The sequence below is a fragment of the Lissotriton helveticus genome, chromosome 7, assembly GCF_964261635.1.
Source record: "Lissotriton helveticus chromosome 7, aLisHel1.1, whole genome shotgun sequence".
In the NCBI taxonomy this organism is placed as follows: domain Eukaryota; kingdom Metazoa; phylum Chordata; class Amphibia; order Caudata; family Salamandridae; genus Lissotriton; species Lissotriton helveticus.
Genome location: NC_136068.1, coordinates 402,227,729 through 402,246,172, shown reverse-complemented (window position 1 = coordinate 402,246,172; position 18,444 = coordinate 402,227,729). Strand labels below are relative to the sequence as shown.

Below are 18,444 nucleotides of genomic sequence, written 5' to 3'. Positions count from 1 at the left end.
TGTGATTGGTGTGTCGTCTGTGGGTACTGCGTGAATGCTTCACATGTCCTCGAAGTTTGGCCTGCCCGCTTGATGCCATGCTACCCCCTTTGAGACGTGGGCAACCCCCATTTCCAACATTTGGTGGCAGAGCGGTGGGATAGGACTTGTGTTTGCGCAGTACCACAGCGGCCACGGGTTACACTGCAAATAGAGCTTTGGAGGTAATCCGAGCCTTGTTGTGGGGATTATTGTTGCTTCCTCCTGAAAGTGTTTGACAATTGTGTCCCCTTGTTCCACTGGGAGGGTGTGTCCCGGGTGTACCTCTCCACGATGGGGTTGATTTACCAGGAAGTGGAACTAATGGAGTACACCGAACAGGAGGTGATAGACTTCCTCCTGGAGAGAGGGATACCCCCAGTAGGGAACATTAGGAGGAATTTGTTTCTCTATGAGGCCCTCAAGAGGGGAGAGGCCTTAGAGGTTAATGGGGACTTGTCTGACTACCCCCCCGAAGTGTTGAAGGGTCAGTGGGTTAGAGACCAGAGTGAGGGCTCCCCATCCAGAACCCAGGGAGGTAGATGCTCCGATGAGGAGGAGGAAGAGTCTAGCAGGGCAGAGACGCCAGTAGCTGTGGAGGACACCGAAGATAGGGAGTCTCGCACTGGGTCCAGTCCCGGGGGCACTGCCCCATCCCTTTCCCTGTCCCCAGAAGAGTGGGTAGATAGGAGGGAGGAAAGGGAGTATCAGCTGGCGCTGGCAAAGCTCAGGCATGCCGAGGGCTTAGCGCAGCTGAGGGTAGAAGAGCAGCGACTAGAGACTGAAAAAGTCCTAGCGCTGGAGAGGATGGCAGAGGCGGAGAGGGCCTTCGCCAGAGAGAGATCAGCTCAGGTGGGTAGGTTGTCCCCTGAGAGTGGTTTTAGGAGTCTGGATTCACCGGAGAGGGTGGGATCCAGTGGTGGCAGCGAGTGTAGGTCCAGTGCAAGGAGTCCCACTCCCGAAGCCCAAGAGACTGTGCCTGATTCCCCGGAAGAGGAGGACGGGTTAGTGTTTAGGGGCAGGGGAAAGCTGTTCCATCAGTCCTGGGGAGAGTTCGAGGAGGAGTGTTGGACTGTACTGGAGGATTGGGTGGTGAGGAGAGCAGTGGAGGATTGGGAAGGGCTGTGCCATGCCGTTATCCGGGAGCACATGCTAAGGAGTTGTGTCCCAAGACTGCGTCACCATCTGTTGCAGTGCGGGTTCTCAGACCCCAGGGAACTTGCACGGGAGGCAGACCTCTGGGTAAGTGCCAGAGCGTCTGGGAAGACATTGGGGAGTGATCCAGGAAGGAGAGGTGCAGGGATCTTCCGACCCAGCGTGGCGGGAGAGGTGAGAAGCCCAGCTAGGTCCCAGGATAGTGGGCGGGTTGTAGGGCCTCACATCCCATCTAAAGGAGGGAGTGAGACGGGGAGGTGTCCCGAGATGCCCCAACTGCAGTCACAGGGACTGGAGAGTTCTTTTAGGGAACCCCAGGTTGGGAGTCTAGGCTGTCCCGGTGTGCCTTCTCGTGGAAAGGATCCCCTCATGTCAGGAGGACCCGGAGCATCATTAATTGGAGCTCCAGTGGTTCGGGGGTTTGACCAGTCACAGGGTTTAGATCCTGGACTGGGGTTCCAGGTTAAGGGGTTGCCTGACCTGGAGGGTGGGGTACCTGTAATTCAGGTCCCTACCAATTTGACTCCTAGGGGTACTACTCCCAGTGGGAGGGTGCGGAACTCTGGGAGGGGGTGCAGAGGGAGGAAGGTCTCTTCTCTGTCACCAGCTCAGCCACAGGGCGCAGATCCTGGGTTGGGTGGCCAGGGACAGGGTTTGCCTGCTCTGGTGGGAGGGACCTCTGTAACCAGAGTCCCCCCGGAAGTGACTCCCAGGGGTACTACTCCAGTTAGGAGGGTGCGGGACTCTGGGAGGGGGTGCAGGGAGAGGGAGGACTCGCCCCTGTCACCGGTTCAGCCTGTGGGTTTCGGCTCCAGGTTGGGGAGAGAGTTGTGTGAGGGTGTCCCCCAGCGTAGGAGATGGAGGAACCCTAGGAGGAGAAGTAGGGGGAGGAGAGCCTCGCCCCTAAGGGCTGGTCAGTCTGAGGGTGTAGACCCCAGATGGGTGGACCAGTGGCAGTTTGGAGAGAAGAGAGTGGTCCAAGGGAATTACAAGCCTGAGGCTAGAGCCTCCCACTCTAGGAAGGAGAGACATCCCACTAGGGAACACCAGTGGGGTGGTGATGTTGGTGAAAGGAGGGATGCGAAAAAGAACCATTGGGTTCCCGAGTGGAGGAGAGACTGCAGGTGCTCCTGTAGTTGCAGGCCTGCGTCCACCTTTTACCGCCCCAAGCAGGGAAGCCCATCAAGGCATTGATATGTCTACCCTGGCTTTTGGCTGGGGGGGAGTCGTGTTGGACTTGGCCTTTTCCCCCCAAAATTTTTCGCTTTTGACCCCCTAACTTGAATGTCTCCCCCATGGGATTAAACCTGTATAGGCCATGAGTGGTGTGAGACACCTTGTGAAAATGTAATTACCTGACCTAATGTGAGCACTTGTAAAATCCCCCATTTTAAAACTGCACTCCCATTTTGGAAATGTACCTGACTGAAATGTATTGTTTTTAAAATGGATGCCATGGCCATGGGTTTTGCCACTGGACTGACATAGGTCAGCAGTCTAGATAATATTACCCAGCTACCCCTAGTTTTGGAGGGAAAGCCTGGCACCCAGGGTGCTCACCCCCTCCCCTAGAACCAGTTTAGGCTAGATGTGCCAACATTCTAGAAGGTCCTGGCACTGCCTGGGAGGAGGGTATAAATAGGGAGAAGTGTCACCAGAGAGTCAGTCAGCGCTGGGACAAGGAAGGGAGGGGGACCTGCTGTGAGGTGCTACCGCCACATGGACCTGTGAGCTGGGCCCTGCACCCCTATAAACCCCCCCCGCTGCTGTCCCCATGGGCCCCTGACAAGGGAGGACTCTTCATAGGTCCCTGACGCTGTGGGACCTTGGACTACGCCAGCGCTGAGGGAAAAAGGTACCCAGAAGAGGAGGAATGCTGTGGGCTTGAACCCCCCAGGAGGTGAGGAGTGTGCCCCTGGGGCTGGCTGTGGAACTGTTCGCCCCCCCCTCCGTGAGGAGCCTACTTAGAAGCCCTGGTTTGCCTACCTAAGCGCTGTAAACTCCAAGACTGTTGCTGCCCTGACCTGAACTGTCCTGCCTGGAAAGCGCTATAATTTGGAAGCGCTAGAGAAGGACTGTGAGGAGCTGCGTGTCCCTAGAAGCCCTGAACTGCCTCTATTCTGTTGGGCAGAGGGAGGAGCAGTGCGCTGTGAATAGCGCCGTTTTCGCTGTTTTCTGAGGAGACTGGCAGCCTGTGAATAGCGCTGTTGTGGAGGCGCGCTTTGGGCCGATTTAAATAATTAATTAAAAAGGGAGCCTACCCCTTGTCGCAGCCGGAGATCACCGTCGCAGCCCGGGTGCTGAGGAGACTGTGAGGAGCCTACCCTCGCGTCATCGCGCTGTCGCTAAGTAAATAATTAATAAAAAGGGAGCCTACCCCTTGTGCCACCGGAATCACCGCCGCAACCCGGCGTCGTGAGGAGACCATCCCCCGCTGGGCAGCGCATCGTTGCAGCGACCCCCGGTGTCAGGAGGGGGCCGCCGAGGTGGAAAGAGGGCCGCGCTAGGCCCTGAGGCCGCTGTGTCCTGCATCACGTGACGGGGGCGTCCGGCCGCGTCATTGGCCCGCCCCCGCCAACGCCGCGCAGGGATTGGCTGCCGGCCGACAACCAGAGAAGAGGAGCCGAGTTTAAGCCCCGGGTCCCTGTGAGGAAGGAGGGGACCCGGGTGAAACCTGTGACTGGTGCGGGGCCCCCGTGGTCAGGAGGGAGCCCCGATTGGGAGCGACCGGAGCGGGAGGCCACCCCGCCGGTCTGTGCCCCGGAGTGAGGGGCCGGTGAGCTAGGCGGGGCCGGGGCACACTGTCGGTGCCAGCCCCGCCTCCCCAGAGGAAGCGACTCGCCGGCGTTGCGGGGCTCCCGGGAGATCGAAGGAGCCCCGTGTGAGGTGGGAGGAAAGCCGGGCGGCTTCCCCCACGTGTGCCAGGACACCGCGTGTGTCCCTTGAGGCCTCCCCGAGGCCGAGTTGAAACTCCGGGCCCCCGTGAGCAAGAGGGGCCCAGATGACTCCGCCTGGAAAGGAGTGCCTCGTGTGCTGCTGCAGGAGTACAGAGGGGTGAGCCTCGAGGCACGTGGTCGGTGCTTGGCCCCCCTCCACGGCAAGGAGAGTGAGCCCTGCAAGGGAAGAGGACAATCCAAGGAGCCCGGTGAGTGGGGCCTCAGCTGCGTGGTGGTTGGGGGGCTGGAGCCGGGGCACAGGGTCGGTGCCCGCCCCAATGACTGCACTAACTTTCTAGGTGCCCCGTCTGGCAGTGGGCACCTGCAACGTTGGGCCCCAGCGCAACGAGGGACCCCAGCAGACTGTGCCGGTTGTAGAGGGCCCTATATCTAGCCCATAGGGTCACCCAAGGAACTATGGGGGCCTATAGGGCGACTGTTAACTTTTGTGCCTAGGGGACTAGTCAGGTGTGTCCTGCCCCATGATACCTGTGTAGGCCTGATATTCCCCCTGCATGGGCACGCCCGAGGTTCTTAGGCCTGGCCTGATGAAAAGGTTTACGGTTGAGAAAATGTTCTACATCTGATGAAATGCTTTACATTGACCAAAATGTTATTTCCTCATGTAATTCCCTGCTTATTCCTGTTGAAGGAAGTGTTTTACCCTGTCTTATGTAGTTCTATTCCGGCCTGGTATTTTCAGGTTACCTGGTCAGGAGCGATGCATTTTTACGCCTAGTGTTCCTTGTAGGCGGATTATCCTACTAAGGAGTGTGCCGAATGTTAAATGCATTTAGGCTCTTGTGATATACCCACAAGGATGCCCCTAGTCACCTCCCCTGTTAAGGAGCAAGCCTTGCTGATTTGTTACAGGTGCTCCTGGCTATTATGTGCTATGATGCCCTGATGTTTCCTTTTACAGAGGTCGTGGTGGAGTGATAATGCAGGTTATGTGTATTCATACTGCTGGTATTTTGCATTACAGGGGTGGGGATTGGCGTTATAATGCCTGAGGTGTATTTATGCATAATGTTGTATCTTACCTTTTCAGCCTACCCCCGAGGATGAAAGCCTGAGTTGGACCCGCCAGATTGGCCCCAGGTCTAATGTTAATTTAACCAACCATTCTTATTTCAGCATGGACTATGGACTCATCCCTTTTGTCCCATGTAAATAATTCCCCATGATGTACTTGGCTCTGGCGCCAGTTGGCGCCTTGTTGTGACTACCACTATTCTATTTCTTTTTACCTTGCAGGTTGGAGATAACACTAAACTTATTCTTTTCCAACCAAAGGTGGTGTCGTGACTCTTTTGTGGTGTGATTGGTGTGTCGTCTGTGGGTACTGCGTGAATGCTTCACATGTCCTCGAAGTTTGGCCTGCCCGCTTGATGCCATGCTACCCCCTTTGAGACGTGGGCAACCCCCATTTCCAACACTAGCAAACTGAAGAAAAGTTTGGAGTTGTCAACTGTGTCCATATTTAAAGCAGTAAAATAAGCCTGAATGTAGAAGACCTCTGGGAATGTGCTGAAATGGCACTTGGGACAGGCAGAGCAACCCCCATTTATGAAGCGCTGCCTGTGAGATATAAAGTGCCATGCATCTTTTGCAGTACTTCAAACATCAACTATTGACTTGCACGTTATGAATCTCCATTAGGATACTTTAGACTAGAGTAATATAATTTCAGACAGATGTGCACTAAATGGTTATGGACCAAGTTAAATCACGTCCGGCTTGCAATTCAACAGTTCTTTAAGCAGAAAACAAAAGAATCAACGGGGATAAAACAGAATAAGATGTTCTTCATTTTCCGTGATAAATTAAATATTAACAGCAAATGCTGGAATAGTAAATTTCACACACACACACACACAATATTTCTACCATACCTTAAGTGAGCGGGCAAACGTGTATTACGCCAAAGCAGGTGGAACTGCATACAGTTTCTTTAATTTAAATCCACCCACCCAGTACTTTGTTGGACCACAAGCACTCAGATGCTATAAGTGACTTTAGAAAAAAAACTAAAAATGTATACGGTGTGAATGTACATTGACCAACAAAGTGCCATGTTCAGTTCAGAAAGTAGCCTGTTCAACAGCTCTCAAACCACAAGTCACGATTCTCAAATGTGTACCTACTCCAGAATCTTCCAGTTCTGAGAAACCCCCCAAAATGCAGATTTACAAATCTCAAATGTGAAAACGAACAGCTCAGTAAACACAGCAGCCACAATATGAAAACGAATCAGAATATTTAATTGAAAGTGCAAACCAGAGCTTCATTTGCATAAGTAAAATAAATGCATGTACGAGCCAGGATTATCACAAAATAGCAATGACAGTGAACCTCTAGGTGAAAATAAACACATTCTGCAGTTGGAATAGGAATAAAAAGGTCGCCTCCGATCGCCTGTGGAAATCTGCCCATTTTCAGATTCGATCAATTCGGCTTCATGGCAAAAGCAGCAACACTAAGAAAATGCCTGAACATAAACAAACTGAAATTGCAATATCTGTTACTTGCATTCACGCACATAAGGAGCAAATACAATTTTGAATAACTGAGTACATCGTTCTCTCATAAGTTTGGTGCCAAGGCTGCGCTGGTCGAAGTTTTAATTATGGTAAATTGGGATACAATTGCTGTGTTGCGCACCTTAAACTAAAGGGCATATCCGAAAACAAAAGCAAGTTTATGAAACAACGGTCTTCGAGTATAAGATGGCTTTAGGCTGTCCACATTGAACATTTCTAGTCAAGCTTTACTTGCTCTGTAGAACATAACAATACGTTACAACACATAGGCTTCAACAGTTAAAAAATAAACTCCTTGACTGTAAATGGTTTAGCCCAGGAGTACAATGTCCTTATATCTGTCATTTTAACATTGCCGCCTTTACAAATAAAACCAAATACTTGTGTTTCTCCACCTTAGGATAAATTCCTCGACTTTCTTGTGCACGTGCTGCCTATGTGCAAGAGGAATCCATTTTGTTCAAAACACCTAGCAATTTGGGAGGTTAAGAATATATGAAAAAAAACACGGTGCTATAATTTACCGATACTACATTACAGAAAAGCACTAAAATGCAAGGGCTACCAAGCCAAAGTAAAGTTAATCAGAGTCCCATAAAATACCGTCACAAAGAGCCCAACTCGGGGAAGTAAGCAGAGACTATCCTGACATTCAGTCATGGCAGATTGCCTCCATAGTACGATGTTATGGACCAAAGCGACCTCAATTTAATATATGTATTTTTATAGGGCAACAAGGCCATATTTATAGCAATCCGGGTGCTTGTTTTCAAATAACGCCATGTCCAATTGAAGGGACAGTGTAGTCCGTGAAAACTAGCCATGTGAATAAAGGTCAAAATCAGTGGGGAAATTCCAGCATGAGACAAAACTAAACTGTTGAAACAAAGGTGCATTAATGGACTGCATCACCAATTGGGGTCACTTAAAGGCATCATTTACAAAAATAAACATTTCAAACCTTTCAGAAAGCGACGTAGTCTATCTTTAAATACATTGAAGAGTGCAACCTCTGGATATTGCATGCAGAATGGATTCCTTTTCAGAGTACACGAGAGGTGAAAAGCAATGTTTTTAAGGCAGGGAATCCATCCAAATGATACAATCCAACACATCATTTCCCACGAACATCTGTGTACATGCTACACCGATTCCCTGGTATTTTCAAGGTGACTTTCCATCAATGCGATGAAAGTAAAGGCAGCATGAATAAAGTCCACTTCAAACAGAAATCTGCAACTTTTAGGATCGAGTTGGATTTTGAACAAGAGTTTGATTTTAAACAATATATAAGAAGATGAAAAAAAGTTTAAAGATATCATTTCAGGTCACGCGCCCCATCACGCCTAACTGTACCGGCTGCTCAAATAAAGTTTTGTTTTGTTTTGCAAATAACACCAATGCCGTGTCCCATCCACCCAAAGATGCTAAATAATCTTAAAACAACAAACTTCCCAACCTTGTGTATTCGACAGTGTGTAAAGCTAAGCCACGTACTCTTTCGTATGTTCATCCAGAGCAGTGCACCTCCCTAGAGGCTCCTATTACTGATGAAAAGGAGGGTATGCTGATAACTTCAGCAGCTCGCTAAGGAAGATCTCAATCCATGGCTACCCTGTCTGATGCCAAACATGATGATGCTGCAGAGGCGACACGTCCAATGGCAACCTTCAAAAACATGACTTTTCGTCCTTCGTGACATTCAGCTTAGAAAGCCACCGGCCACAAGTTGTCCTCCGAGTAAACCATGCCTTGCGAAGCCCCCACACGGTTTTGGGCTAAAAATAAGATAAAGATATTTTGAGTAATGTTTTTCTCCCTCACACCACTGTACACTGCCATCAGAAGAGGTGATTTTATTTCCAACCACGTTTCTGTGGTATAAGTTACATTCCGGCCCAAGCTTCCAGCTCCTTCATGTCCTCGTCATCCTCCTCTTGCTTCTTCTTGACTATAATGAGAAAAAAAATCAGCATTATTAAATGTAAAAAACACAACCATATATAAAGCATATTGAATTTAAAATGGACTGCTACATTTATCACATTTTTATCAACGATATTCCTTGCAACCAACTGAGCCGAATGGGAGCGCATACAGGCAGCCATAGGTATCACAGCCCTAGTACTCTAGAGACAAAAAACTCGGCCAGGTTTCCTGTGTGCGTCAGAATATTTCCAGTGAAAGCAATAACAATCTGCGTGGAAGGGAGTTCCATGGCTTTGGGGCGAATACTGAGGATCTACTCCCACCCATCCCTGCCTTATGAAACCTTGGTACTGCTAACAAATTGGCTTTAGAGGAGCGCAAAGTTCTTCTAGGGGTGTATCTGGTTATGCTTTTTACAAGGAAGTTGGGCGCTAGACCATGAATAGACTTAAAACTCTACTGCCTATTTTAAATTAAACACGCTATGCTACAGGGAGCCAATGAAATTGTTTAAACAAAGGACGAGTATGTGCTCCTCGGCGATCCTTACTCATCAGTCTAGCAGTAGCATTTTGAGAAGCTGGAGTCGCCTCAAATAACAATCGGTCAGCCCCAGGTAAATGCTGTTAGCACAGTCCAATTGGCCGCCAATAACTGCCTTCATGATCGTTTTCAAGGCTTCCAAGGATAGATATTGAACAAATGAGGTGAAAGAGCAGACCCTTTAGGGACTCCACAAACATTTGTTTCTTCAGCCTCTCTAAAGGGCAATGAACATACTGCTTGAGTTCTGTTGTAGAGATTTGAACTTAGCCATTTGCATGCAGTTCCTAAGAAACCGGCAGCTCTTGCCCGCTGGCGAAGAATCCCATGATCTACTGTAGCGAACAGAAGCGGGGTTGGGAGCTCACTGCCTCACATCCCAGCACAGTTTGCCCCTGTGCATCCTGGTAAATGCAGTTCACCATTAGCACTTCCTTCTAAATTAGCTGTAGTTTTTCACCCAAGTTGCTGCAGACATTGATGTATATCTCTAGACACGTTGTTTCTGGGTTTAGCACGTCATCAATAGAGAGCAAAGAAAAATCATCTGGGGTTACTGGAAATGCTGCCAAGTTCCTCTCATGACACAGTACCACTCACAGGCATAGGGGTGCATCACCAAAGCTCGTCAGCTTGCTGGCTCCAGGGAGCCTTATTACAGAAGGGGGTTGGGAGAACATTGCCTCACAGCCCAGCACAGTTCGCCCCATTGCATACTAGAAAATGCAGCACACAATAAACGCTTACTTCAAAATTAGCTGGATTTTTTCACCAAAGTTGGTGCAGACATTGAAGTATATCTCTAGAAATGTGTTTCTGGGTGTAGTAATTTTCAGGATACAAATATTAATGTCTTGAGTAGATTTATTAAGTTACATGGAAAGAGAGCCAGTATAGCAATCAACTGGCTCCAACAGACATTAACTCAAGAATGCCCACAGGACATTCTCAGGTAACCAAGCACCAGTAGATACATTCCAATAACAGCATGACATGAATTAAAGTGAAAGCTTACTACATTACCTTCCCTTCTCAATAATCAAAAATAAAAATAAAACTTGTGAAAAGAAACAACTACAAAAATATAAAAAAAAATAAAAGTTCATAACACCAATAAAATAAGGGACGCAACCCCAAACATCCACAACATCCATTATGTATTCTCTATATCTAAAAGGTCTAACAATAGAATGAGAACTCTTCCTAAGAACAATATTAGAAGCAGACTAATAATTACTCTTACCAGGTTGCTCCTTGCCAGAAGAATTAACTTTAGCAACTTTACTCAAGTTCCACCAAAACCCTCCTTGAACTTTAACAGCATTCCCACTTATCTTGATAACCTTGACAGGAGGAGCAACTTTACACTCCCCTTTATTAACATGAGTGGATTTCCTAATTCTGACACAATCTCCAACATTTAAGGTGCACAACTTTGCCCCTTTCTTAATGTCAAAGGTCGATTTTTGTTTCTCCTGAGTAATAGTTGCACTTTCTTTTGCAAAAGACATCAACTTTTCCACATCAGATTCATTTTTAACCCACTTTGACATCCAACCTGGACGAAAAGAAGTGTTCGGTTTCCTTCCCCTCATTAATTCAAAAGGGACAACCTTTGTGGAGGAATGAGGAGTGGTTCTGTAAAACCAAAACATGCTCCTAAGAGATTTGACAACATCACAATTCCTATCCTTTGCCCATCTCACGCAATCACCAACCACCCTATTCATCCTCTCCACAAGACCATTTCCTTGCGGATAATATAAGGAACTCTTACTATGTTTGACCCCAGAAGTAGACAAGAAATCTTCCAATTCTTTAGAAACAAACTGTTTTCCATTATCAGAAACAAGAATTTCCGGAAAACCTTCTCTGCTCCAAACATCACTCAAGAAATCAATGACAACTTTCGAGTCAACATCCTTGACTAATTTGAATTCTGGCCATTTTGACGCATAATCAATCATCACTAAAATAAACCTAGCACCACCACTGAGAGTCATATAGGGTCCCATCACATCAACTCCTACCTTTTGCCAAGGATGATCTGGACATTCCACCGGAATTAGTGTAGGAACACACATTATGAGAGATTTGTCTGAAGATTTGCAGATACTGCAATCCAAAACAAACTCATCGACCTCAGCATCCATACCTGGCCACCAAAAGGTATCACAAATGCGACGTTTAGTAAATGAACACCCTAAATGTCCCTCGTGAGCCCTGATTATAATACCTTTTCTAAACACTTGTGGTGGAATTATTTTTGTCATTGCGTAAAAGAATATCATCTTCCACAGACAACTCGTCTTCGACCTTAGAAAAAGGTTGAAGAGAAAGTGAAAGAACTTTCTCTCTTGGCCAGCCAGACCTAATAAAATTGCAAACTTCTTGAAGAACAGAGTCATTAGCAAAAGCTTGCATCCACTCCTCCTCAGAACAAAATTTAAGTTCAGGTATATCAACACTGGCAATAAGACAGTCCTCGCAATCCTCATCAATAAGATCAGCAAAAGAAACATCGTCATCAAGTGAGTTTGGAGCAGGAAACCGTGAAAAGAAATCTGCCCTTCCGTTCTTGCCACCGGGGATATGCTTAACATCAAAATGATATTATAACAACCTGCTCACCATGCGTATAATCCTGGGGGTAGAACACTTGGTTATAGTCCCACTCAAGATGTTTATAAGAGGCTTGTGATCCGTTTGCAACAAATATCGCTTACCCCACACATAAGAACGAAACTTATCAATGGCCCATGCACACGCTAAAAGTTCCTTTTCTATGACCGAATATTGCAATTCAAGAGCACGCAAAACTCTGGAAGCAAATCCAATTGTTCTTCCAACACCATTCTCTACCTGGGTCAAGGTGGCACCCAAACCCACCTGACTGGCATCAACCGTCAAACAACAATGTAAGCTAGGATCAAAAGGCTTCAAGATAGAACTTGCACTCAGACTGTCTTTGACCCTCTTAAAAGCAGAAACACATTCCTCACACCATTCAAATTTAATTCCCTTCTTTAACAAATTGCTGATGGGGCGAACGATGGTGGCATAATGTGGTATGAATCTCGAATAGTATTCACAGAGACCCAAGAGAGATTTCACACCTGTTTTATCTGTGGGAGTAGCAGCATTAGAAATAGCCTCCAAGAGTCCCGGCCTAGGCTTGATTCCATCTTGGGTGAGAATATGCCCTAAATATTCCACTTCTGTACAACCAAATTTACACTTCTCTAGCTTAAGAACAACCCCATGTTCTTGAAAAAGACCCAAAACTTTATGCAAGATCATATCATATGAACAAGAATCCTTTGCAAATATAAGTACGTCATCTTGGAAAACCAAAACTCCATCTACCCCACTGAGAATGTTAGACATTACACGCTGAAATACCGACGCAGCGGATGCTAATCCAAACGGCATACGTCGATACTGAAACGTTCCCAGGGGAGAGACAAAGGCTGTAAGATGACGTGACTCTGGGTGCAGCTCGATCTGGTGATAAGCACTGGCCAGATCAAGCTTAGTAAAAATCTTAGCACCTTTCGTAGAAGCAAAGAGATCTTGGATCTTAGGCAAGGGATGTGAGTCGACCCAAATTTCTTTGTTCACCGACCTTAAATCTACACACACACGAAGTTTGCCGTCCCTTTTTCTGGCCACGACTAAAGGACTAAGCCAAAGAGATGACTCCGTAGGCTCAATAACACCTTTCTCACAGAGCAGTTGTAATTCTTTGTCTAAATCTTCCCTAACACTATAGGGTACACCCCTTAGTTTATGCTTAACTGGCAGTAAACCATCTTTGACAATTATTTTGTGCTTAAATCCCTTTATTTTCCCAAGTTCCCCACCAAAAACTGATGGGAAAACCTTTTGTAGAGATAAAACTTCATCGGCACAATCAACAACAAGAATTTGGCCTTTAGCACCAGGCCTCAAAATCATCTTAAATAAACCCTGGTGGAACCAGCCCAAGATATCAAGACCCTTGACAGCTACATACATTTTGCCCCTTATCTTCCTTCCTTTGAAGCACAACTCATCTTCAAAATAACCTAGAAGATCAATCTTCCTGCCTTCATAAGACACTGGTGCACGGTCAGGAGGAATAAGAGGTTGTGTACCTTCCCAAGTTTCGCCGAAAAGTTTTTGCGTTATCATAGTTACTTTTGCTCCAGAGCTAACCAAAAGTTTTACAGATTTTGAGCCAATTTTAAAATCAGCTATGGGATCAACACAATCATTAGGATCTCCCACAACAACACTTTCAGTAACAACAGAAACAACTTCCCCATCAGAAGAAGAATCAGAATCAATAATGCAAACAGTGGATTTTTTAAAACTCTTTTGTCCTTGCCCCTTTAATTTGAGGCAAACTTTTGCGAAATGTCCAACCCTCTTACAATAATTACAGGTGACATTAGAAGCTGGACAATGAGAACCTTTAGGGTGAGATACATTACCACATCTTATACACATATTAGCATCAGTAGTATTAGGCTTGGAAGATTTAAATGACTTCCCAGGATTGTTATAACCACCCCTAACAGATTTCTTAGATAATTTAGAAGAATTGAAATTGATGGCATTCACAGGTTCAATAATCTTTTCCTCCAATTCCTTTAAAGAAACCATTGAAATTTTGATGCTCTTAGCGATCTTTATGGTTTCATCTAAGGAAGGATCACCCAAAGAAAGTAACTTTTGTCTTATGCTTTTCTCTCTACAATGACACGCAAATTGGTCTCTGATAAGCTGGTCAGAAAATTTTTCAAACCTACAATCCCCAGCTAATTTCCTCAAAGCAGATATATAGGAATCAACATCTTCACCATCTAGCTGTTTCCTCTTAAAAAATGTATGCCTAAGAACCATGAGGCTAGGCTGCTTGTCAAAACGTAATTTAAGTTTTTGCACAGTTTCTAAATAAGCACCGTTCAAAGGAGGATCCTCTACAGGAAGGTCAGGAAGATGTTTAAATACTGACCTCCCTTCAAATCCCAAAGAATGTAGCAATAAACATTTTTTCCTTTCTGCAGCAAACCCGGATGCACCTATAGCCCCTAAATATGTTTCGAAGGCATCATGCCACACTTCCCACCTAATGGCAGGCTCACCAGGAGTGTCTAAAAAAGATGGAGGAGGATTGACTGATTGCAAAGTACACATTTTCCAAATAAGAAAGTTGCAGGATTGGGTTAATAAATAATAAATAACAAATTGAAATAGTGTATACACATATGCAATATCACTGAAATATATGAAATAAATAAAAAATGAAATAAATAGACAACTTGTTAATCATGAGCAGTATCAGAGTATGAGGCAAGAGCTGTGTGCATCAGCGTGCACAAAACAACAATAAACAAAATCTGTACGAATGTGTTCGTAAAATCAGCTGTGTCAGCGTAGTATTCTTTATACGGGGTAAGTTGAAGGCAACAGCACACTGAGTAACTCTGAAGATTCTCACGAAATGAAGCTGTGCGCATCAGCGCACTGAATAACTTTGTAAATTGCCACAAATAAAGCTGTGCGCATCAGCGCACTGAGTAAACTTGTAAATTGCCAAAAATAAAGCTGTGCGCATCAGCGCATCGAGTAACCCTGTAGATTGTCACAAACAAAGCTGTGCGCATCAGCGCACTGAATATCTCAGTAGGTTGCTAAGCAACAGAATTCATGGAAGCGCAATGACGGAGTCAGGAGCGTCATGCGTCAGAGAGAAAAAAAATGTTACGTGGCTTGAACGCGGAGATAGAAGACAATCCTCGTGATCACAGAACGTAGGAAGAGGAGTCTTTAAAAAATGCAGGTACAGTTATTGTATGTTGAGCATTAAACAGGGTCGTATTTTAAAAACAAATAGAGATGACGCAACGTTGCAGGCAAAGTATAGTGAATTCTCTCCACTAAAATCCACCACCAGTACAAAAGTGTCTTCGCACAGGAAAAATGCCTTTTAAAGCTTTGTAGACACTGAATTTCTCGTTGAGAGCAAAACGAAAAAGATCAAATCCAATCGCTCAGCTAAACAATAAAAGGTCAAAGTACATAAATTCCAAAGGCAACAGTGACACCTGGTGGATGAATAAAATCCAGTAGAAACAGAGTCATTGGTGAGCACGGACAGAATAAATAATATATATACTGAGCTCAAAAACACAGCAGTAGGAGCGTGAAGAAAAAAAATGAAATAAATACGCCCTACCGTGACAGCTGAAGTTTTTGGATGAAAGTCAAGCCAATAAAAGTAGAAATAGACTGTAGAAGAATTCAAAGTGATTCAAACTTGATAGAAGAAAGATGAATCCGCTTCTTGATGAAATAGCTGCACATGTGGGTTCTCCATGTAACGATCGTCGCCACGAAAATGTAGTAATTTGCAGGATACAAATATTAATGTCTTGAGTAGATTTATTAAGTTACATGGAAAGAGAGCCAGTATAGCAATCAACTGGCTCTAACAGACATTAACTCAAGAATGCCCACAGGACATTCTCAGGTAACCAAGCACCAGTAGATACATTCCAATAACAGCATGACATGAATTAAAGTGAAAGCTTACTACACTGGGTTTAGCCCTTCATCAGTAGACATCCAAGAGAAAACATCTGGGGTTGATGGAAATGCTTCCAAATTCCTCTCAGGTCACAGTACCACACAGGCGCATCCCCAAAACTCGCTGGCTCAAGGCCGCTTTTAAACAGGAGGGGGTGGGATTACATTGACTCACTACACTCTAGTGGATCTAACGCTGAAGATAGATCTAGCAGTATCAAAGCCATAGTTTGACCTTCATTGAGATTCTTCTTCAGATCAATGACCGAAACCAGAACCGTTTCAGTACTGTGCTTTGGTCGAAACCCTGCTAGTTGAGAGTCCAGGAATATCACAGCTTGTGAAGGAGTACACATCTCCTGGGCTACAGGGGTTTCCAAGATTTTAGTACAATAAGAAAGCAATGAAATGGGCCTATATTTATTCAGCAATTCCAGTTTGTCATTCACCTGTTTCAGCAGGGGGAAAACTACCGCCTTTTTAATAGAACTCGGACCACCCCTGTCTATAGGAGTATTAAGCATGTTGTCAAGGGAATCGAATATAGTAGGAGCTAAAGCTTGCATCACTCTGGGGAAGATGAGGGGGAGGAGGGCAATTGGGCGAGCAGGTTTACATTTTATTAATTAGCCTCAATAATGAATCATCTCCCATAGGAGTGAACTCTTCCAAAGTAATATCTCCATTCATCTTTTCTCGTGGCTCTAACTAGTCCGCCAATGGACTAGAGTCTTTAATCAAGCAAATATTTTCAAGGAAGAATTCTTTAAACTCACTGCAACAAGCTTGTGAACCCACAACTGGATGACCAACTCGGACTATTGTCGAGGGATCCCACATGTTTTTAAAATCTCTCTCTGTGAGCTGCAGGCTTCACTAATCTTACTTTATTAAAAAGACTGTTTAGCTTGGATGATTATATATAGCTCAGTAACGCTGCCTTAAACATGGCTTTGTGTTCTGTCATGTAGTTTTTACGCCACTTCCGTTCTAGTTGTGTCAATTCCAATTGAGCCTTACTTAGCTGCTGAAAGAACTAAGACTATATTTTGTATCTAAGCTTATTAATCGGAGGGACCAGAAATAAAAACGCTGGGCTCCTTCCTTTGCAATATTGGTCAATTCTGGCCTACAAGTTTCCAACAAGTCCACCATCTTTTTCTTGTTCAATTTACGCCATATTCTGCCCACTCTTGACTCCAGTCAACACTGGGAATTATCAAGTCAAACTGGATATGGTGGTTTTCACATACACAAGCTTTGATACTGCATGAGCTCAGACAGCAGTCAAGTGTCCAAACCAAATATAAGATGTGACTCTTCAGGTGAGTGGATATATTTACATGTTGTATAAGCTTAAAGAAGGACATAAGTTCCATAGAGTACAGATTTTTTTTTTTTACAGTCCCAGAACGGTCTTCTGCCCAATAAAAAAAAATCACCTGAAATGATCAGTTTTTTATAATTAATCAATAAAGTGCAAATCAATTCATAGAAGAGGATAGGAAAATCCGACAAATAGTGCGGTGGGCGGTACGCTACCAAGACCGCAAGCCTGCTCTTAAAACTGCAGGTTAAATAACAAAAGGTTAGACTCCTCATTTAAGTCAGCCTGCAACTGTTTTGGGGCTTGTTTCCTTATTGCTGCAATGCCCACCCCTTTGCCAGCCGGACGATTAATATTGAGAAGAAAATAAACTTTTGGTGGAACTTCCAGAATCGACGGCATGGAAGACTCTGTAAACCATGTCTTAGAGAGTAACAGAACATCAGGCTGCAAGAAGGTAAGAGATCCAATATTTCTAGAATCTGTTTCACCAAAGAACTAGTGTTTAAATTGAAAAACCTAAGTAATTTATTAGCAGTCTTTCCAACATATGGCCCATGAGTAGAACTGCAGGGCTCTGTTCCAGGAAGTTTTCAAATCTTCAAGGCAGGCAAGCAATCCAATACACCTGCATAGGTGTCTTTCCAACATATGGCCCATGAGTAGAACTGCAGGGCTCTGTTCCAGGAAGTTTTCAAATCTTCAAGGCAGGCAAGCAATCCAATACACCTGCATAGGTTTTACGGCTTACTATCTTCTTCAACTTCTAAAGCTGGGCATCATATAAGTTAGTAGACCAGCATAGTGGCTGGCCCGGGGGACTGGCCAGATATGGACAGGCTTGCCTTGGGCGCGCCAGTGAGCGCTAACCACTACTAGATGAGACTCCACGTCTTGTCTCTCTCAGAGAACCTTTTCCACCCCTATTACTGGCTAAGTAAAAGCACGGTACGCCAGTGAAAAAGTAGACAGTGCAGTAAAAAATGAGTCAATCTAACAAACTGACCAGCTGCCTACAATACCATTTCATGCAGTGATATATATGTATTTTTTAAATCACAATTATTTTTAGATCCACGTAACAATGCCTTGGTCATGCAGTAAATTCTCCTGGGCATGTCAATTTGGGGAATGGGGAAGCACACAGACAACCGAAAATGAGTAGAAATGGGGACGCACAAAGACAACAGAAAATGAGTAGGAATGGGGAAGAACACAAAACAGAAAATGAGTAGGAATGAGGAAGAACACAAAACAGAAAATGAGTAGGAATGGAGAAGAACACAAAAAAGAGAACGAGTAGGAATGGGGAAGCACACAGACAAAACAAAACAAGTAGGAATGGGGAGCACACAGACAAACGAAAACGAGTAGGAATGGGTAAGCACACAGACAGACCGCTAGCCGCCATTTTTCCTCT

General features: G+C 45.3%; 1 protein-coding gene across 2 annotated transcripts in view; it reads right to left on the bottom strand.

Moving 5' to 3' along the window:
* Positions 1-6,352: 6,352 nt before the first annotated feature.
* The window catches only part of CHMP4B (charged multivesicular body protein 4B), a 156,243-nt gene continuing 144,151 nt past the window's right edge, over positions 6,353-18,444 (bottom strand). For both annotated transcript variants that reach the window (XM_078652277.1, XM_078652276.1), the window contains one exon: positions 6,353-8,603. In XM_078652277.1, the coding sequence (XP_078508403.1) occupies positions 8,539-8,603 (65 nt within the window). In that variant the 3' untranslated portion in view covers positions 6,353-8,538. The remainder of the gene's footprint in view (positions 8,604-18,444) is intronic.